Source organism: Procambarus clarkii, chromosome 6, assembly GCF_040958095.1.
Source record: "Procambarus clarkii isolate CNS0578487 chromosome 6, FALCON_Pclarkii_2.0, whole genome shotgun sequence".
Lineage (NCBI taxonomy): Eukaryota > Metazoa > Arthropoda > Malacostraca > Decapoda > Cambaridae > Procambarus > Procambarus clarkii.
This window is the reverse complement of record NC_091155.1, coordinates 26662073-26684719: the sequence shown is the minus strand read 5'-3', so window position 1 is coordinate 26684719 and position 22647 is coordinate 26662073. Positions and strand designations below refer to the sequence as shown.

The following is a 22647-nucleotide window of genomic DNA, read 5'->3' as shown; positions in this document are numbered from 1 at the left end:
TTAAGCAGCGTCTCAGCTTGTCTAGGAAGATGCCGGGAGCCCCAAATATTTCGCCTGAATAAGTCTATTATACTTTAGACCAATTTCAGTTATCTAGAGCGACGGTCTCGCTTCATGCAGGTCGGCGTTCAATCCCCGACCGTCCAAGGGGTTGGGCACCATTCCTTCCCCCCTTCCCATCCCAAATCCTGATCCCTTCCCAGTGCTATATAGTCGTAATGGCTTGGCACTTTACCTTGATAGATCCCCTTGCCTTCCCTCATCCCAAGGGAGCCGGTCGGCCGAGCGGACAGCACGCTGGGCTTGTGATCCTGTGGTCCCGGGTTCGATCCCGGGCGTCGGCGAGAAACAATAGGCAGAGTTTCTTTCACCCTATGCCCCAGTTACCTAGCAGTAAAATAGGTACCTGGGTGTTAGTCAGCTGTCACGGGCTGCTTCCTGGGGGTGGAGGCCTGGTCGAGGACCGGGCCGCGGGGACACTAAAAAGCCCCGAAATCATCTCAAGATAACCTCAAGATCCCCGTAAGGGAGACGCCATCCCCACCACCACCACCACTCCCGAGGCTCTTTGAAGACGCTGAAATATATCCGCAAGGAAATTGTGAGGATCCCGTCAATTGGCATCTTGTAAGTAAATCTGGACCGCTTGGAATATTGCACCAAAAGCAGCAGACGGTCTGAAGTCCTTTGTTGCCCAGGTGAGAAAGAGACGTCGCCTTACACCACGACCGCTCAATAACCCGCTAAGCATTGGAAACCTTTGTCTTCAGAAATAAATCTTAAAAAGCGTTTCCTTACCAGCCAGAAGGTATTGTGGTATTAAACGGTACACAACTTTTACCAGTTTCTGCCTCCTACTCCTGTTTTTGGCAGGTCACTTTCCGTCTTTAAATCTAAATGTAATTTAAAAAAAGAAAACACTTTACTTTTCATTGTACTTTCCAAGTTTGTTTCCACTTGTGGTGTGGTACTTTAGAGATGGTGAACAGTACTCGTCATCTCAATGGCCTGGGAATCGTGCTTAACCTACTCCTGGGAGTACTCAAACCAAACCTCAATATGGTAAACAATCAGCTACATGAATACAATCGGCTACATGAATACAATCAGCTACATGAATACAATCGGCTACATGAATACAATCAGCTACATGAATACAATCAACTACATGAATACAATCAGCTACATGAATACAATCAGCTACATGAATACAATCAGCTACATGAATACAATCGGCTACATGAATACAATCAGCTACATGAATACAATCAGCTACATGAATACAATCGGCGCACGGTAAGCTATGAGGTTTGATAAGAAGATTGGTCAGTCTCGACAAGACCACCCTTCCTCTGCTGTCAACACACTTTCTTACATGTCTTTCCTTGTCGTGACTCAAGAAGCTGCCCCTCCGTCGAGACGGCCACTTGTACAGTCCTACATTATCAGGCTACTTAGTGCCGCTGTGTTAAATGAAAGCCAGGACTCTTGCTGAGATAATACCTCTCCTTGAGGCAATCTTGAGACTGGCAGAGGTCCTTAACAGCTGCTTTGAGGCTCACGCTTGAAGACATTCCACAGTTAACCAATCCCTTGGAGCCGGTCGGCCGAGCGGACAGCACGCGGGACTTGTGATCCTGTGGTCCTGGGTTCGATCCCAGGCGCCGGCGAGAAACATTGGGCAGAGTTTCTTTCACCCTATGCCCCTGTTACCTAGCAGCAAATAGGTACCTGGGTGTTAGTCAGCTGTCACGGGCTGCTTCCTGGGGGTGGAGGCCTGGTCGAAGACCGGGCCGCGGGGACACTAAAGCCCCGAAATCATCTCAAGATAATCTCAAGATAATCTCCCTTCAGCAACTGCGCACACATCAAACCGTTTACTAAAGCCGTAATTAAATCCTTCATAGATATCATCCTAAGACCTTTCAAGATGTAGATCTGTAAAGCAACATCTTGATCTTCTCGTGTGACTTCTAAGGATCTTTAGGGCAGCGAGAAAACGTCTTTGATTACCACCGAAGGACTCATTAAGAAGAGTTGTCAGAGTATCGTAAGTAACGCTGGAAGTTTGGTCTTGGCAGAATCTCACCTAATTTGGTCATTGTCCCAGTAAATGAATAATTGGATAGTTAGAGTGGATGATAGACGGTGGTATGTCATGTCAGTGTGACCTATAGGGGCATGTCAGTGTGACCCATAGGGGCATGTCAGTGTGACCCATAGGGGCATGTCAGTGTGACCCATAGGGGCATGTCAGTGTGACCCATAGGGGCATGTCAGTGTGACCCATAGTGGCATGTCAGTGTGAACCATAGTGACATGTCAGTGTGACCCATAGGGGCATGTCAGTGTGACCCATAGTGACATGTCAGTGTGACCCATAGGGGCATGTCAGTGTGACCCATAGTGACATGTCAGTGTGACCCATAGGGGCATGTCAGTGTGACCCATAGTGGCATGTCAGTGTGACCCATAGTGTCAGGTCAGTGTGACCCATAGTCTAACCCACTAGTTGTATCCTAACTCGTCCTCCTAAATGAAGTTAGAACATAACAGAGCACAGACCTAAGAGGCCGCGCGTCATCCCCGGCGCCTGTCTACTCCTCCCAAATTTCTCCAGAATCTTACGACAAATTAAGAAACTTGTCGAAGGTGAGCAAGAAATACGTCTTACTTGAAACTGTTGTGCACAGACTCGCAACCACGCAGCGGGGGCGGGACCTGTGCCTTCCTGGGGCACACCAAAGTGCCAACTAAGTTTGACGTAATTCTTGACAGTTTCCTGGAAGGTGGTGTTGAGTCGTAAATACTGTCAAGTTTTGGCTGATCTCCAAGTGTAAGCTGTACTTAGTGTTGGGTGGAGGGGGACGGGTGGAGCTTGGGAGAGAAGGGTGTTAGGGGGGTAGTGAGGAGGGAGAGAGGGTGTGGAAGAGAGGGGGAAAAGAGATTGGAGATTGGAGGGGGTGGGGAGAAAGGAAGATCATTTGTCTTTATACACCTATTTCTTGGAAGAAAAAATGTGTGTGTGTGTGCTTACCTAGTTCTACTCACCTAGTTGTGCTTGCGGAGGTTAAGCACTGGCTCTTTGGTCCCGCCTCTCAACCGTCAATCAACTGGTGTACAGATTCCTGAGCCTATTGGGCTCTATCATATCTACATTTGAAACTGTGTATGGAGTCAGCCTCCACCACATCACTGCCTAATGCATCCTATCTGTTAACTACTCTTGACACTGAAAAAGTTCTATGTAACCTACCTCCCTGTGGCTCATTTGTGCGTGCGTGCGCTCATCTAGATGTACTCAGATTAATGCGTTTAAAGGGTCAAACATCAGCTCGCTAGCCATGATCTAGCGTCATGATACCTCCCCTGGTTATCTTGAGATGATTTCGTGGTTTAGTGTCCCCGGTCCTCGACCAGGCCTCCACCCCCAGGAAGCATCCCGTGACAGCTGACTAACTCCCAGGTACCTATTTACTGCTAGGTAACAGGAGCAGCAGGGTGAAAGAAACTCTGCCCATCGTTTCTCGCCGGCGCCCGGGATCGAACCCTGGACCACAGGATCACGCGTCCAGTGTTCTGTCCGGTCAGCCGCCGGCTCCCTCTCCTGGTCACTTAATACAGTGACACATTTATTCGTCGTGTTCGGCGTCGTGTTAACCTTCAAGCCACGTCAGCGCATATGCCGCCACATTTACACTCAATAATTGCAATTTTAACCATCTTACTTTATCACCTGGATCACGTTATATGGGTATTTTGTGAGATTGTTCTCTCTCTCTCTCTCTCTCTCTCTCTCTCTCTCTCTCTCTCTCTCTCTCTCTCTTTCTCTTTCTCTTTCTCTTTCTCTTTCTCTCTCTCTCTCTCTCTCTCTCTCTCTCTCTCTCTCTCTCTCTCTCTCTCTCTCTCTCTCTCTCTCTCTCTCTCTCTCTCTCTCTCTCTCTCTCTCTCTCTCTCTCTCTCTCTCTCTCTCTCTCTCTCTCTCTCTCTCTCTCTCTCTCTCTCTCTCTCTCTCTCTCTCTCTCTCTCTCTCTCTCTCTCTAAATCTAAATCTAAATCTCCAAATCTCTCTAAATTTATCTCGTTTTGTGTGTGTGTGGGACTGCTTGCCACTCTGCATGCTGTAGCCAGCTCCCCACACGCCGTGATGGCACCTCACACTGAACTTGTAACTTGCCCCAACCACACAGCTTTAGGCTACAGCGGTTGGTGTGTGTGCGAGATTAACGATGGCGGTGGTAACACTGGCTCTTGGACCTCCTCCCACATTCCAGACTTTCCCCACCTCCTTCCCTTCTACCCCCCACGCACTACCTTTCCTCCCTCCCCCCCAACCCTCTTACCTTCCATCTTTCCTCTGGTCAGTGTCATATTTCTCCACTCCACAAGAGAGGTAGCAAAGCCTTTGCCAAACACTAATGACGTGTCGTGTTGTCATTACACATTATTTAGTCTTTGAAGGAGTGACTATGAGTGAACACTTCCATTTTTCTCTGGAGTGTAATCAACTATGCAGGCCAGGGGGCCAGATTCACGAAGCAGTTACACAAGCACTTACGAACCTGTATATCTTTTCTCAATCTTTGGCGGCTTTGTTTACAATTATTAAACAGTTAATGAGCTCTGAAGCACCAGGAGGCTGTTTATAACAATAACAACAGTTGATTGGGAAGTTTTCGTGCTTGTAAACTGTTTAATAAATGTTATCAAAGCTGTCAAATATTGAGGTAAGATGTACACGTTCGTAAGTACTTGCGTAACGCCTTCGTGAATCTGGCCCCAGGTCAGCATGGATTAGAGCATTAGAAGAAAACCAAAATGCAGATGTTGTATTCACTTTGCGAAGGCATTTGATCATTTCTTCCATGGTGTAATCCCTCATAATATGAGGTCTCTCTCTCTCTCTCTCTCTCTCTCTCTCTCTCTCTCTCTCTCTCTCTCTCTCTCTCTCTCTCTCTCTCTCTCTCTCTCTCTCTCTCTCTCTCTCTCTCTCTCTCTCTCTCTCTCTCTCTCTCTGAAAGAAATATCAGGTGAAGTGGGGCGGGTGGATATTGAATTCTCTGGAAATAGATGACACAGAGTTGAATTAAACAAAATAAAATCAAGTCCGATGACAGTGGAACGCTTTTGAATAGACCACATCTATGGTATCCCAGGAAATCCGCTTCCTAAATCAGCAAATCTATTTCTTAACCAGTATTTACCAGAGTTTTTTCCCTGAATCTTAGCTTATCCAATTTGTACCCATTTTATCATATTCTATTTTGTGTTCATATATTAAGGATATAACCTATTAATATCCCCCATGTTAAACCCTTTCAACCCATTGTATACTTCAGTCATGCCTCGCCACATATAATACTTTCCCTTTCTAAAGACTGTAAATTAGGCTTTAATACTTTCCCTTTCTAAAGACTGTAAATTAGGCTTTCATAATCTCTCTCTATAAGGGAAGGTTCTAATCCCGGTATTAACTTTGTCAGCCTTCTCTGTTCACATTCAAGTTCATGTAAGTGGAGTCTTAACTCACACAGATATGCAAGTTAGACGAGAAGGCGCAACAATTTATGTAAGGGGGAAATTTTGAAATGTGGTGTCAAACAGGGAATCAAAGCAAAGCCTGATACAGGAACGATTTTTGAGTATTGTCAAGAGGTCTATATGACAGCTCCCCAACCTATCTTGAGGTTATCTTGAGATGATTTCGGGGCTTTAGTGTCCCCGCGGCCCGGTCCTCGACCAGGCCTCCACCCCCAGGAAGCAGCCCGTAACAGCTGACTAACACCCAGGTACCTATTTTACTGCTAGGTAACAGCGGCATAGGGTGAAAGAAACTCTGCCCATTGTTTCTCGCCGGCGCCAGGGATCGAACCCAGGACCACAGGATCACAAGTCCAGCGTGCTGTCCGCTCGGCCGACCGGAACCTAGCCATAAGAGTAGTCACAGACCTAGATGACAACCCCCCCAGAGAATAACGAGTCAATCAGGTCGTGAGTGGGAGCCGTATGAGCCATATCAGCCTAGACAAGACACTGGAGACGACGAACCAAAGGAGCCTCGCCTCTGATGGCCGCCAGTCACGCCGCCCCCAGGCTAATAAACCTGACATTTATTTTTTGGGGGTCATATTTTTTCCCTCTCTCTTAACGAAGTCCCTTTTTATATGTTAATGAGATCATTAAATATTGAAATGGAGATCTACATTTCCACCCCCAACGAGCGTCGTTTTCTTTTGATGGCCGACATGGGAATTCGGAATTTGTTTCCCTTGTAAATGCTAAGAGATTTTTTTTATTTTAATTTAGGAAATTTACACTCGTCATAAGAAGTGTTAGGGTGATCCTGTGAGGTGTTAGGGTGATCCTGTGAAGTGTTAGGGTGATCCTGTGAGGTGTTAGGGTGATCCTGTGAGGTGTTAGGGTGATCCTGTGAAGTGTTAGGGTGATCCTGTGAGGTGTTAGGGTGATCCTGTGAGGTGTTAGGGTGATCCTGTGAGGTGTTAGGGTGATCCTGTGAGGTGTTAGGGTGATCCTGTGAGGTGTTAGGGTGATCCTGTGAGGTGTTAGGGTGATCCTGTGAGGTGTTAGGGTGATTTAATTAAATTGCTATGAAAAGGCATTAGGTTGATTTAAAAGTGAATTTAGTTACTATACGAGTTAATCTGGATGAGATAGAAAAACATTAGGGTGATATTGAAGTGTATTTGAGATACTGACGAATTGCGAGATAACAACGGCTATTGAGTTTGTAATGAAATGTATTAAGGTTATAATAAATGCATTAGGTGACGTGTATTAGCTTTAAATAGAAGAGTTTTGAGTGCATTTAAAGAGTTTTAGGATTATGTTAATGTAACTAAGGGTGATAAGGAATTGTGAGGTAATTAATAAGTGTTTGAGGGAGATGCAGAAGTGTGCTAGAGGAGGCGTGCCAAATTCTTAGGAAATTTTGCTCTGAAATATGAAGAGTCGTGTGTGTGTGTGTGTGTGTGTGTGTGTGTGTGTGTGTGTGTGTGTGTGTGTGTGTGTGTGTGTGTGTGTGTGTGTGTGTGTGTGTGTGTGTGAGGTAAAATGCTCTCCATGTTATCATATGCAGAGTCCTCGTATATAAAGTATGTGTCTGGAGCAGACCGGCTTCCCTTGACACGAGGAATATTGTGTGTGTGTGTACTTCCTCGGTGTTCTCCTCCACGCTTTCTTATCTTCCTCCTCCTCTTCTTCTTCTTCCACCTGTTCCTCGAGCTTCCTTACCTCCCCCTTCATCACTTCTCAGTAAGGTGGAGGAGGAAGACTGTGGGGATGGCCAGTATGGCCACAGGGGGAAGGGGTGGGGGATGGACACTTGGGTAACACCATCACTACACAGATATGAGATATATCAGGCAGATATATGGCCTGATCCATAAGGGTTATTATAGAGAGGATATAACCCCCTATTGGAGTTTATGATAGAATAACTTGCTGTTTAATATGCCAGCTTATATTTGCATGTTTCGTAAGATTTTGTCTAGATATTTAGTCATTTTTCTCTCCCCTTCTATCTCCTTTCTCCCTTCTTCAGTCCTCCTGGTTACCAATCGTTCCCCTCACTTCTCTTTCCCTTCACGAACCCTCACTTTCACCAGGCCTCCCCTCCTCTCCCCTCCCTTGCCCCTTACTTTCCCCCTCTCCTTCCCTCTCCTCTGATCCTTCCACCACATTAATTATTAATAGTGCCTATGCAAATAAAAGTTTCATATTAATCCGCATCATTTCTATTCCTTATTTCAACACTCTCTCTCTCTCTCTCTCTCTATCTCTCTCTCTCTCTCTCTCTCTCTCTCTCTCTCTCTCTCTCTCTCTCTCTCTCTCTCTCTCTCTCTCTCTCTCTCTCTCTCTCTCTCTCTCTCTCTCTCTCTCTCTCTCTCTACCCCCCTTTCATTAATGCATAAAGACCACAGAGAAGACTGCAGGTGTCCCGTGGGGGTTATTTTGGTGATAGAAGGACTGGTAGTAATTAGGTTGTTGGTGCTGCATGAGCCGCACCCTCCCAGACGCCTGCTGGTGTGTGCTGGAGACCTTCCACAGGTCTGTCCAGAGAGACGACGGTCCGGTAGATGGGAACATTGTGCCGCCTGAAGGAGAGAACAAGGAGAACATGCTAACCAACAAGAGGACAGACGAGAGAGTAAAAATTAACAAAAAGAGGGAAGGTTGCGGAGAAAGAGAAATCAGGAGAGAGTGGTAAGGGAGCAGAGAGAGAAGGGAAGGGGTAAGATGATGAGAGGAGGTTTGGAGAGGAAAGTGGTAGAGGAAAAACTGTGTGTATCATATTGTGTTGTGATGAGGGGAAGAGAGATGGGGATCACTCTGATGTGAAGGATGTGCTGGGAGAAGGCTCCGAGCACTGTGTCTTCCCTCTAAGATACGCCTTTCCTCACACACACACACACACACACACACACACACACACACACACACACACACACACACACACACACACACACACACACACAAATGTGTGTAAGTTTCAAATGTAGATATGATAGAGCCCAGTAGGCTCAGGAACCTGTACATCAGTTGATTGACAGTTGAGAGGTGGGACCAAAGAGCCAGAGCTAACCCCCGCAAACACAAACAGATGAGTACAAATAGGTGAGTACACACACACACACACACACACACACACATACATACATACATATATATATATATATATATATATATATATACATATATATATATATATATATATATATATATATATATATATATATATATATATATATATATATATATATGCTTATAATTTCATTAACTTTTAATCGTCGGGGATTCGAACTTGTGCAGAGGTGAAGTGCATACAGAATAGCAATATGTAGTCCAGAGGGTTGGCTGAGAAGGTAAGAGTATTTAATATAAAGTACTTTTGCTATGCCTCTTAATATCGGTCTTTTTGTCGATTATTTTAGTGTTGATATGTAACAGGCTTTACATAGCAAACACTTCCATTCAATTATCAACATCAACTCATATTTAGCTCCGTCATCTCTTCAGCACAACCAAGAGAGAGAACTGACGCTCTACACTGCCTCAGCTTACCAGTTGGGAACCGACGGGAAAGCCCCTTCTCCTCCTTGAATCAAGTGTGGCATTAGATCCTTAAGTTAAAGAGCTTTCGATTCGTACTTCCCTTAAAATTAGATCGGACAGTCGGTTCGTAAATTTGCACAACTTTTGCAAGATTTTAAACTAAGAGAGACGTCATTTACGCTCTCGGAACTCCAGCTGTCATAGAAGGTATTCTCTCTGCCTCTGTCTTTCTTTGCTCCCCTCCTCCCTCTCTCTCTCTCTCTCTCTCTCTCTCTCTCTCTCTCTCTCTCTCTCTCTCTCTCTCTCTCTCTCTCTCTCTCTCTCTCTCTCTCTCTCTCTCTCTTAAATGAAAAGGCAAATTTAATTGAAATTGGTATGATGGTTATTAGGGCCACAGTCCATTCTTGATTATATTTTGGTGAGATTTACTTTTTTCATTATTTGGTAATCTACATAACAGAAACAATTTTCAATCATATAATCGCGTGACTTTTATCATATGTTCACTCAAACGCAGGCCATCAGTAAGTAATGTTTTACAATATACCAAGAACATGATAATTTCTAGTCCAATTAATTTGATATTGCAAGATTTATCGTGGGGGTAGCATGGGCACGGTATCAAGTGGCGCTCGTATAATTTATGCCAAGCCCAGCCCACCCATGTGAGGCACGTACCCAACAGCAATTCGTGTTTGAAGTTAGGTTAGGTTAGCCCCAAGCATCTGGCCTCCACCCTCGAACAGAGAGACAATGTTGTTGTTGTTAAAGATTTGGCTACTCAGGACGCCCATGTCCATGTAGCACGGGCTATGGAAGACAGACAAGCAGATATTCTAATTTATAGATATAGATAAGGTGAGATGCAATGTATCATGAGAAAATACCGTTTCATTCACTTGGGTAATAAAGGATTCGAACTATGGGAGAGACAGGAACCTTCAACATTCGAGATGGTCGGGCCTCCGCCCAGGCCAGGATGCTCACAAGTACCTAATTGGTATTCAACCGAGAATTTAAGTCTTCCCTGAAGCACCACTGTGGTATCTGAAGGGAGTTCACCCTACATTTATATCCTATAAGACGTAATCCACCGCATCGAGGCAATAACACTGCATTGATTTGGATCATCGGGGATTTGAACTCGGGCCTGAAAAATACGTATCATTTTCGTTTGTATTATGAGTGCCCGTCGTGTCGCAGTGGTCTAAACACCGGGGCAAACCTTTAGACGTTTTGTGGGTGAGGTTATCTAGTGTTTGCAACTTTGTGTGTGTCCGCTCACTAGCGACTTGGAGATATCATACAGGCTGCGACACGAAGGAAAAGCATGATGAACATAAAAATGATGGAAATAACAAGGGAAGATAAGGGGGAAGAGTGAGATAATTGAGAATGGGTAAGACAAAGACAATGATAAAGGGATATAATGACATGTAAGGTGGAGGGGAAGCTTGGGCATGGTGTGTGGTGGGCATGGTGTGGTGGGCATTGTGTGGGGGTGTGGTGGGCATGGTGTGGGTGTGTGGTGGGCATGGTGTGGAGGGGTGCTAGGGAGGTGTGTCTGGGAACTGCAAAGGGCAGGAGTCTGATGGTCAGTTAAGGAAGGATTTTAGGCCTGATAGGGGAGGGTTACCTTGAGGTGCTTCCGGGGCTTAGCGTCCCCGCGGCCCGGTCGTCGACCAGGAGGCCCTAGGTTTGCGCGTAGAAGGATCCTAGTATTCACAAATGGGGATTCCTGTGGCTTTTTGATAGTGGGTCCTGGCACTGTTGAGAGCGGTACAACGGCTTGTGAAAGGCGAGTCTTTGGCCTGATGAGGAGACAACACCTGGCTTGCAGGCCTCATTGGGCTTACTATATCTTGAGGCACACACCTACCACCCACAGACTTGCTCCTTATGACGTCCCCGTCCGTGACCTACTGTCACCTACCTGGGTCACGAAGTCCGGCCTGGCGCCCTGAGCCCCACAGGGCGCCCACAAGTCCGCCCTGGCGCCCTGAGCCCCACAGGGCGCCCACAAGTCCGCCCTGGCGCCCTGAGCCCCACAGGGCGCCCACAAGTCCGCCCTGGCGCCCTGAGCCCCACAATACCGCCTACTCTCATAAACGCGAATCGATGTCCAGGGAAGCAGAGACGCCCACACACGCTATCCTCTCGTTGTGTTAAGTTGTACCCACACCTGCTGGGGTTACTACCCCCCCCACACACACCTGCTGGTGTTACTACCCCCCCCACACACACACCTGCTGGTGTTACTACCCCCCCACACACACCTGCTGGTGTTACTAACCCCCCCACACACACCTGCTGGTGTTACTACCCCCCCCACACACACACCTGCTGGTGTTACCCCCACACCTGCTGGTGTTACTACCCCCCCCACACACACACACCTGCTGGTGTTACTACCCCCCCCACACACACACACCTGCTGGTGTTACCCCCACACCTGCTGGTGTTACCCCCACACCTGCTGGTGTTACCCCCACACCTGCTGGTGTTACTACCCCCCCCCACACACACACACCTGCTGGTGTTACCCCCACACCTGCTGGTGTTACCCCCACACCTGCTGGTGTTACTACCCCCCCCCCCCCACACACACACCTGCTGGTGTTACCCCCACACCTGCTGGTGTTACTACCCCCCCCCACACACACACCTGCTGGTGTTACCCCCACACCTGCTGGTGTTACCCCCACACCTGGTGATGCATAACCAATGAGTGTTGGGACAACTTAAGAATGACTGGAAATGTGTTACCCCCACACCTGCTGGTGTTACCCCCACACCTGGTGATGCATAACCAATGAGTGTGGGCACAACTTAAGAATGACTGGAAATGCGTGTCTCGCTTCAACACAAAAACACTGAGGAAATAAAACTCGGGACTGACAAAGTTGAACATTATGTCACAGTTGGTAAATTTACGGCTCTTGTTCTTGACGCAAAATTGTCTGAATAATTTAGAGAAAATGTCACGAGTGGGACGGGAGAGAGAGGGGTTGGTGGATGCTGGGAGGGGTTGGTGGATGCTGGGAGGGGTTGGTGGATGCTGGGAGGGGTTGGTGGATGCTGGGAGGGGTTGGTGGATGCTGGGAGGGGTTGGTGGATGCTGGGAGGGGTTGGTGGATGCTGGGAGGGGTTGGTGGATGCTGGTAGGGGTTGGTGGATGCTGGGAGGGGTTGGTGGATGCTGGGAGGGGTTGGTGGATGCTGGGAGAGAGTTGGTGGATGCTGGGAGAGAGAGAGTTGGTGGATGCTGGGAGAGAGGGAGAGTTGGTGGATGCTGGGAGGGGTTGGTGGATGCTGGGAGAGAGTTGGTGGATGCTGGGAGAGAGAGAGAGTTGGTGGATGCTGGGAGGGGTTGGTGGATGCTGGGAGGGGTTGGTGGATGCTGGGAGAGAGTTGGTGGATGCTGGGAGAGAGAGAGAGTTGGTGGATGCTGGGAGAGAGAGAGAGTTGGTGGATGCTGGGAGAGAGGTACCGGATGAGGGGAGAGGGGTTGGTGGATGATGAGAGAGAGAGAGAGTTGGTGGATGATGGGAGAGAGGTACCGGATGAGGAGAGAGGGGTTGGTGGATGATGAGAAAGAGAGGTACAGGATGGTACCACTCTCACCTCAGAGAGGGGAGGTGGATGAGGGTGGAGAGGGGAGATGGATGGAGTGAGAGGGACTGACGGGTGAGGGGTAGCAACTGACAGCTGTAAATGTAATTTCTAACCAGTTTACATGTTTTTTTATATATAATTTTAATCATCGGTCGACATCAAAAAAATGTGATTTTGAACAGTCAGCTGACCACAGCAATGTATAGACCAGTCAGCTGACAATAGAATTATACAGCTATCAGCTGACAACAGCAATGTATGCATATCAGCTGACAAGAAATGGCTGACAGAAAGGGGAAGAAATAAAAATATATTGATTGCCCACAAATTAATATATGGAAATTTTCTTAATGTCAGTAAATCCATATATATATAAAAGTAGGTCAATAAATACATATGTATTTATTGACGTGTTTGTGTATACATGCGTTTTTATTGACGTATTTGAGTACATATATATATTTATTGACCTGTATACCTGTATACATCTGTTTATACATGTGTATTTATTGTCCTGTGTACATCTGTATATACACATGTATTTATTGACCTGTTTATATTTATTGACCTGTTTGGATATACATATGTATTTATTAACCTGTGTGTATACATGTGCATTTATTGACTTGTTTGTATTTTTATGTATTTATTGACGTATTTAGTCTCACGTCACGCCTGGCCAGCGAGTTTGTTAGGATTCGATCCCTTGAACAGGGAAGATCGACTGAAAACCGATCATTAACTCATTCGCACCTTTTCACACAGCAATAATCCGTGACCGGGTTGTAAACCAAATAGCGGGTTGCGTTCCAGGAAAAAACTAATAAGTTAAGGTTAAGTAATGAGTTAACTTCTCATGAGTTAAGAGAAGAGGAAAGCTCCTAAATCTGATAACAGGAGTCAGAAGGCGGCTTCTCCTGTAGTAACTTGTGAAACAAAAGAAGTGTGTGAGTTCGCATCATGAGCGAGGATATCATCAGAGGTCAAGGTTATCATCTTGATGAGCTAACTTGAGACGTTTCATCAAGGTGTGCATATCTAAGGCAGCTTGGACTTTGACCCGTAGTTTAACATGCAGAACAGTGAAGGCTTTCAGTCAAGTTTTAATCCACAGTTCACGTCAGACTTTTAATGGTTGAATTAGCGCGTTGATTGTGCTCGTCGGTGCATCAGAAGAGGTGAGTGCCGCAGGTCTGGTTGTCCCTTGAGTGTCCCTGGACTGGTTGGCCCCCTAGAGTGCCGCGGGTCTGATTGGCCCTAGAGTGCCGCGGGTCTGATTGGCCCTAGAGTGCCGCGGGTCTGATTGGCCTAGAGTGCCGCGGATCTGGCTGTCCCTAGAGTGCCGCGGGTCTGGCTGGCCCTAGAGTGCCGCGGGTCTGGCTGGCCCTAGAGTGCCGCGGGGTCTGGTTGGCCCTAGAGTGCCGCTGAACTGGCTGACCCTAGAGTGCCGCAGGTCTGGCTGGCCCTAGAGTGCCGCGGGGTCTGGTTGGCCCTAGAGTGCCGCTGAACTGGCTGACCCTAGAGTGCCGTGGGTCTGGTTAACAACCCGTACCCTCCACCGCATATTTTACGGGGTAGCAAACTGAAAGAACTCACTGTATCACAACGTAGGAAGATGGCGGGTTAAACATGGGTTGATCAACCATAGGGCGCGGCGGCGGCGTGGTTATCTTCTCTATAATTGGTTTACACTGGCGTCATAGCCAACAGGTGTAGTGCGTGGACATGTTCTACACATGGTTGGGACGACATCGACTCATGGACTAGACTAACAAGATTTATTGTATTCCACTGCGCAGGCGCGGGTGATGTTTAACCGCTAACGACTGAGTCGTAACTTGTGTCCTAACACCAGTTTCTTGGTGGTGATCTTGGTGGGAGATAGCACTTTCCCCTCCCCCCACTACCAGCACTTCCACAACCTACACCACCTCCCCCAACTACCACCACCACCTCCCTCCAACCACCAGCACCTCCCCCCAACCACCAGCACCTCCCCCAACACACCCCCTCCCCCCTAACCACCAGCACCTAAAACCCAAATATAACAACCTTCATTTGTTGCTGCTAATTTGAGCACAGAGAGCTCATTTAATTGGTTTAATTAAGCCATGACACAAAGCTAGTGGTTAAAATGGCAGGTAAATTACCTTAGACTTTTACATGGTCGTCTAATTTCGTAACTCTGCTCTCTCTGGAAACAAAAAATTTTCTCACTCAAAAAATCCCCTCGAAGGGGGTGTGGTGGTAACGACCTCGCTATAGCGGTCTTGATAGTACGTTGCCTCGGTATAGCGGTGTTGACAGCGGGTGTACAGGCCTCAGTATAGCGGTGTTGACAGCCGGGTGACGAGGGCTCAGTATAGCGGTGTTGACAGCTGGATGACGAGGCCTCAGTATAGCGGTGTTAACAGCTGGGTGACGAGGCCTCAGTATAGCGGTGTTGACAGCCGGGTGACGAGGTCTCAGTATAGCGGTGTTGACAGCCGGGTGACGAGGTCTCAGTATAGCGGTGTTGACAGCTGGGTGACGAGGTCTCAGTATAGCGGTGTTGACAGCTGGGTGACGAGGCCTCAGTATAGCGGTGTTGACAGCCGGGTGACGAGGTCTCAGTATAGCGGTGTTGACAGCCGGGTGACGAGGTCTCAGTATAGCGGTGTTGACAGCTGGGTGACGAGGTCTCAGTATAGCGGTGTTGACAGCTGGGTGACGAGGCCTCAGTATAGCGGTGTTGAAAGCTGGGTGACGAGGCCTCAGTATAGCGGTGTTGACAGCTGGATGACGAGGCCTCAGTATAGCGGTGTTGACAGCTGGGTGACGAGGCCTCAGTATAGCGGTGTTGACAGCTGGGTGACGAGGCCTCAGTATAGCGGTGTTGACAGCCGGGTGACGAGGCCTCAGTATAGCGGTGTTGACAGCTGGGTGAGGTGACGACTGTTAAAGAGAACATGTAGTGTAGACCTGTCACTCACACCTCACTTAAGCCGCCAGGACAGGTGACGAGTGCAGGTAATTACATTGTGTGAACACCTGGGCTCTCCCATTACGGGCTCACCATAGCCCGTGCTACATGGACACTTCGTCCTGAGTAGCTAAATCTTTAACAACAACAACAACCTGGGCTCTCAGGGGCATGGAGAAGTGTGGAAGCCAAGGCTGATGGGTACCAGGGGCGGCTGTCAAGTCACCTTAAATTCTACAAATACTGACTCCATGGCCCCTTGAAAAAGTCAAGGATTAAAGGCCTTATAGCACACGATGCCGCCTTTATCGTTTTAATCATTAGTGAGGTCAAGGGTCGTCCTGAGGTGAGGTCCCGATGTCCGGTTGGAAGAAGTCATTATTAGTGGCGGTTGGCCACCAGGCTGTTTGTTCTGGTGTTCTGTTGTTCTGTTCATGGCAGTCGTGAACACCACCCCTGGTGGATGAACACCAAGGCCACATGCTCAAGTTACAGATATTTAAGACAGGAAAAATAGCTGGATAATATTTGTTTAGTGGTTCTGGACGGAGGTGGTTTAGGAGGACCGTCCCAGAAGGGAAAGGGTTTATTTGATGGAGGTGGCCAGTGGGACAGGAGGGGGGAGGGGGAGGGAGGGGAGTTATGGAGGCGGGAGAGGACCAGGCTTGCAATACCTGCACCCAAGAAAAATGGGTTTGCAAAGAGAATGGCAGAGATGGGTGGGAGAGTGGTGGATGGGGGGGTGGAGGAGACTGGTGAATGGGAGATGGGAAGAGTGGACGTTGTGGGAAGGGAGAGTGGTGGATGGGGGGGGGGAGCTGGCAGTGGGTGTAGAGGAGCTGGCAGTGGGTGTAGAGGAGCTGGCAGTGGGTGTAGAGGAGCTGGCAGTGGGTGTGGGGGAGGTGGGTGTGGGATTGTGACAAAACTGATGTTCGTACGTGCACCTCGGAAGGTTCATCGTGAATGACCAGTCGAGCTGTTCTTAACACCTTCCAAATGATCTAAATGTCAATTGGAATTATCACGGTATTGTTTGACCCATCTTGATAGCTTTTGGTCCCTTAAATCTGTGAGGTGAGATGGGGGCTAAGGTAAGGTAATGGGGGGTGTGGATTAGAGGCGAAGGGGGTGAGCTGGAGCCGATGATGCGAGTGGTGAAGGGGTGATGAAGGGTGGGAAGGGAGGTTAGGGTTGATGGGGTGGGAAAGAATTTGAAAGGTGGGAAGGATAGTAATATGGCGAGAGGAATGTAGAGATGAGGTGAGGCTGAGATGGAAGCAAGACAAATGAGATGAAGAGTTTTGGGTATAACAAGATGGCGCGTACCTGGCAGGGAAGGAGGGGGGAGGGAAGGGAAGTAATTAGTCACACGAAGGGTGGTGGCAGGGAGAAAATGAGAGTAAGTTACAAGGGCAACTCTTAAAAGGACTGAAGAGATCAAATACTCTACGCGATAATAATATACACAGATTGTATGAGAAGGAGGTCGATGTACGTAGCTACCCCTGAGAAGTGTAAGTGTATATAGATACTGCCTATCTTATGCTCAAAAGGGAATAACTAGGAGTCATTTAGCAAGAGATGTAGATGCCAGCATCTATATCTAGTTGGCAGCATCTAGATCTAGTTGGCAGCATCTATATCTAGCTGGCAGCATCTATATCTAGCTGGCAGCATCTAGATCTAGCTGGCAGCATCTAGATCTAGCTGGCAGCATCTCGATCTAGCTGGCAGCATCTAGATCTAGTTGGCAGCATCTAGATCTAGCTGGCAGCATCTAAATCTAGCTGGCAGCATCTAGATCTAGCTGGCAGCATCTAGATCTACCTGGCAGCATCTAGATCTAGCTGCCAGCATCTAGATCTACCTGGCAGCATCTACATCTACCTGGCAGCATCTAGAATCTAGATCTACCTGGCAGCATCTACATCTACCTGCCAGCATCTAGATCTAGCTGGCAGCGACACTGAAGACATCGGTAAGGATCTCCCTTCCACTACTATAAAGAAACTCCCAATAATAGAGAGAGGACTAAAGGAACCAAAAGAACAACAACAAATAAAGGAATGAGAAAACAAAGAAATAGAACTGATGCAGACGACATCCTACGAGAGGTCCAGATAGACTCTGTTAGGCAACAACACAGAGAAGATTTTCAGGTTAAACTTGTGCCTGAAAGTTGTATTTATGAGTGAAGTCACAAAAGGGACAATCCCAGGCAAGAAGAACCAACTCCAACATTCGGTAAGTTACGAAGATGTATTTCTTCTGTGTGATATGACAAAAGAAGAGAGCCCTGCAGAGTTACGGAAGAGGTTCTGGGAAAGGGAGGTTTAAGGAAAAATGATCGGAAGTCGTAAGAGATTCAGCGTTCCCTGAGAGAGGGTGTGAGGTGTTTGGCCAAGGGGGCTATAGAAGGCTGGCATACAGAAGAGGAAATTATGAGGAAATGAGAGAATTTCTGTCAGGAAATTTGTCCCTGTCCGAAGATCAGAAGGCCGACAGAGAACAGAGACGAATATAAGAGAGTCGAGTGTGAGAAAATAAGCAAAGATACATTTTTTCAAATAACATTACAGAGAAGCAAAAACTTAACCCCCCACACTGAACCCCTTCACTATCACGAGGAAACAGTAAAGGAAGAAGTAGTGCCACAGTTAATGGATGAGATACACTCAGAGAGAGTGAGAGTGTGTGGTTGACTAGCTCAGCGGGTCACTCCAAGATGTCGTTACAACAAAGCAAAGCCAATTAATTGCCGGAACCGAAATGGTGAATGTTACACAAAGCGATACTAGACACAGACTGGTGTGTGGAGGCGTGTGGCCAGTGTGTGGAGGCGTGTGGCCAGTGGGTGGAGGTGTGTGGCCAGAGGGTGGAGGTGTGTGGCCAGAGGGTGGAGGTGTGTGGCCAGTGGGTGGAGGTGTGTGGCCAGTGTGTGGAGGTGTGTGGCCAGTGTGTGGAGGTGTGTGGCCAGTGTGTGGAGGTGTGTGGCCAGTGGGTGGAGGTGTGTGGCCAGAGGGTGGAGGTGTGTGGCCAGTGTGTGGAGGTGTGTGGCCAGTGTGTGGAGGCGTGTGGCCAGTGGGTGGAGGTGTGTGGCCAGTGTGTGGAGGTGTGTGGAGGTGTGTGGCCAGTGTGTGGAGGTGTGTGGAGGTGTGTGGCCAGTGTGTGGAGGTGTGTGGCCAGTGGGTGGAGGTGTGTGGCCAGTGGGTGGAGGTGTGTGGCCAGTGTGTGGAGGTGTGTGGCCAATGTGTGGAGGTGTGTGATGGCCAGAGGGTGGAGGTGTGTGGCCAGTGTGTGGAGGCGTGTGGCCAGTGGGTGGAGGTGTGTGGCCAGTGTGTGGAGGCGTGTGGCCAGTGGGTGGAGGTGTGTGGCCAGTGTGTGGAGGCGTGTGGCCAGTGGGTCGAGGTGTGTGGCCAGAGGGTGGAGGTGTGTGGCCAGTGGGTGGAGGTGTGTGGCCAGTGGGTGGAGGTGTGTGGCCAGTGGGTGGAGGTGTGTGGCCAGTGGGTGGAGGCGTGTGGCCAGTGGGTGGAGGTGTGTGGCCAGTGGGTGGAGGCGTGTGGCCAGTGGGTGGAGGTGTGTGGCCAGTGGGTGGTGTGTGGCCAGTGGGTGGAGGTGTGTGGCCAGTGGGTGGAGGTGCGTGGCCAGTGTGTGGAGTTACGAGCCTGTTGGGTGGAGGAGATGGAAGGTGAGAGGAGCAGCATTAGCGGAGGAAAGCGCAGGTTAAATGTGAAGAATTAGATAATATTTTGTGAGGCAAGTGAGGCGAGGATGGTTTAGGAGAGCCGTCGTGGATGGGAAAGGTTTTATTGATCCAATGGCCAGTGGGACAGGAGGAAGGAAGAGGAGTTATGGGACAGAGAGAGGTGTCCGGCCAGGCTAGCAATATCTGCACGGTGAGGTAGAGAGAGAGAAAGAGAGAAAGAGAGAAAGAGAGAAAGAAAGAGAGAAAGAAAGAGAGAGAGAGAGAGAGAGAGAGAGAGAGAGAGAGAGAGAGAGAGAGAGAGAGAGAGAGAGAGAGAGAGAGAGAGAGACAGAGAGACAGAGAGAGACAGAGAGAGAGAGAGAGAGAGAGAGAGAGAGAGAGAGAGAGAGAGAGAGACAGAGAGACAGAGAGAGACAGAGAGAGAGAGAGAGAGAGAGAGAGAGAGAGAGAGAGAGAGAGAGAGAGAGAGAGAGAGAGAGAGAGAGAGAGAGAGAGAGAGAGAGAGAGAGAAGGATCATGACATTCGGTTCAGGAAAAGAGGAAATGAGAAAGAAAAGCAGAAGAGGAAGGCAAAAGAATAGGGTGATTGGACCTGCTAGAGAAAGATGTAATGTGATGGTTGAGAGGAGGGAAACCGCGCCCCTGTGCCAGAGCGAGGAAGAGGAGGGGTAGGAAGAGGGGGAAGAAGAAGGGGGCGAGGGAGGGAGGGTTGTTATGGTTAGAGATGAGAGAAGGAAAGAACCACTTTGTGAAGGCTAAGATAAGGTCAAACTGTATGGCTAGAATAATGCCCAAGAGGAAGGCAATACGCAAGTTGGAAAAAGTTGCATCGAGAAGCTTGAAGTCAAACAAGCTTCCTGGAAAGCTGTGACGGAAGAAGCTGGAACGGAAGCTGTGAATCATCGTGAAGCTGGAAACAGACAACTATGCATTCCTGTCATTGGGACTAATCTTTTCCACAGAGCGAGCCGGACAATTGAAAGCAAAAACAATTGAGATGGAAACTTTTATCTTTCGTGAGAGTTGAGGTGAATGAAGTTCAGTGGCCGCTGACCTTCAGTATGGGTGCTCACGTGGGGGATGTGTGTGCTATGGGCTGGAGACCAGCTCCCGTTGACCCCGACTCTCAACACCAGGCAGCGATCATCAACATTTCTTTAAAAACCAAAGATCTCGAGCATGGAGACCACGCCAGGTCTCAAGACGTCACTATTTTAGGTCTCATAAACAATTATTCCCGTGCTCATATGCGATTATTCCAGACCTCATATACGATTCCAGAGTTCGAATACGACCTTTCCAGTGCCCTTATTCGGCCATTGAAGAGTTGAGAAGCAATCACACCACGACTCGTGCAAGACAATTCCAAGACTCACATATATCATTATTTGAGGCTATTGATACGATTATTCCAGAATTAAGGTAAAAGCAGTCCAGGGCTTTTGAGAGTGCGAGGTCTCCCCAGACCTTGGTGGTGTTCCTGGAGTCCATGGACGAGTATTCTTGGACATCTCCCATAGCCATTCCAGGACTCTGGTACAGTCATTCAGGCGGTAAGTCACGTGGCGCCTTAACACTTACTGTTATGGGAAAGCACCTTCGTTGCTTGGTGTATTCTGTATTTGTGTATTGCTTGAATATACGCTGCGTTCGTGCATGTGTATGAGTGTGTCCGCAAGTGTAGGTGCATGTGTAAGGTGCCGGTTTATATGACAGTGTAGTGAGAGAACCATTCACAGGTGTACGGAAGACTGGTTATTTATGTCTTGTGTAATATTCCCAGTAAGTCTATGGAGCCCATAGTATAGTAGGGTACTACGGGGGTTGCAGCTGCCCTCCCCCCCCCCTCACTACCGGTGTTGGAGCTGCCCTCCCTAAACCCCTGATTATGGTGTTAAGTTCTCCCTACCACCGATGGTGCAGGCGCTGCTATTAACACCACTGGTGATGGTGTCGTCGTCACATCACTGACATCGGCCGCCACCAACACTGGTGCCCGCAATCGTCAATATTTTGCTTCTATTAAAACTTTTCATTTCGTCTTACTACCAGTGTCTTGTTTCCCGCTCGTTGCCTCCTCCTAGTAGTATCCTCTACCTTGCCTTCCCACCCCCGGCGACACAGTGTTCTTGTTCGTGCTTCTGGAATTCGTTTCCTGAGAGTACTAGAGCAGGAGGTATAAACTAGACCCATGTTTTTCTGCACCAGAACTGCGGTTTGGCCCAATGAAAGCATATCCGCTTATCCCTGACCAGTTGGGGGTATGAAGGTCCTGGTGGCACGCGATGGTCAAGTTAGGAAGGGATTTAATAGTATTTACTGCATAAATCTTGACGAATCCCCTATTATGATATGATGTAAGGTTGTAATCCCCAGAGCCACACCGCCAGCCCCTCCTCCTCCTCCTCCTGCAATTGGTTCTTAGACCGGAGGCAACCTGAGGGTATTACGCTGTTTCAGACTCAGTCTAAGTATTGTATTCCTTATGCATTGACGGGTATTCTGGGCAAGAGGAGGTGCGTGTGAAACGTGGTATCTTTAACAGCCTACTTAGAAAGGCTTTCATATTTCCCCTAACGACTGATCACTTTAGATGTGTCCCTCATTGTGCCAACGCAAGGCCCTTTTTTTGAAGGGGAGGGAGGGGGTTAGTTTACATTCGACCACAAATCATGTGTTTATATGATGTCGTCCTGAATATACACATTTTCTTCTGTCCTCTCTGGATGGGGTTAGAGATATGTGGGACAACATACAGTGTAGTGAGCACACAGCCACCACTGAAGGTGATCGTAGTATGGTGAAAGGTGGTCTGCAAATTCACCTTCAAACACACTTGCAACCTTATAGTACAAACCTGCGCCTTTTGCCCGTTAACTTTTGTGATTTAAGCTACAGTAGTTTTGACAAAAAATATGTTTTGTTTACTCGCGAGCCACGTGCTGTAACTCATCATCACGCTGTAACTCATCATCAATCACACTAACTCATCATCACGCTGTAACTCATCATCACGCTGTAACTCATCATCAATCACACTAACTCATCATCACGCTGTAACTCATCATCACGCTGTAACTCATCATCACGCTGTAACTCATCATCACGCTGTAATTCATCATCACGCTGTAACTCATCATCACGCTGTAATTCATCATCACGCTGTAACTCATCATCACGCTGTAATTCATTATCACACTGTAACTCATCATCACGCTGTAATTCATCATCACGCTGTAACTCATCATCACGCTGTAATTCATCATCACACTGTAACTCATCATCACGCTGTA

At 48.1% G+C, this 22647-nt stretch overlaps 2 protein-coding genes across 4 annotated transcripts in view; both read left to right on the top strand.

Annotated features, from left to right (window-relative positions):
* Positions 1–22647, top strand: part of LOC123753885 (protein turtle) — a 418196-nt gene that overhangs the window by 126297 nt on the left and 269252 nt on the right. The window lies entirely within an intron of this gene.
* LOC138355684 (homeobox-like protein HDP1) lies at positions 1060–20350 on the top strand. The gene is made up of 2 exons (XM_069311011.1): positions 1060–1296; positions 20138–20350. Exons 1-2 carry the CDS (start codon positions 1060–1062, stop codon positions 20348–20350), a joined length of 450 nt encoding a protein of 149 aa, XP_069167112.1.

Bases quoted from the DNA above. Each gene is read 5' to 3' on its own strand.
- LOC138355684 (XM_069311011.1), top strand. From the start codon at position 1,060: ATGGTAAACAATCAGCTACATGAATACAATCGGCTACATGAATACAAT. The intron at 1,297-20,137 runs GTAAGCTATGAG...CTGTATGGCTAG, and splicing joins ATGAATACAATCGGCGCACG to AATAATGCCCAAGAGGAAGG.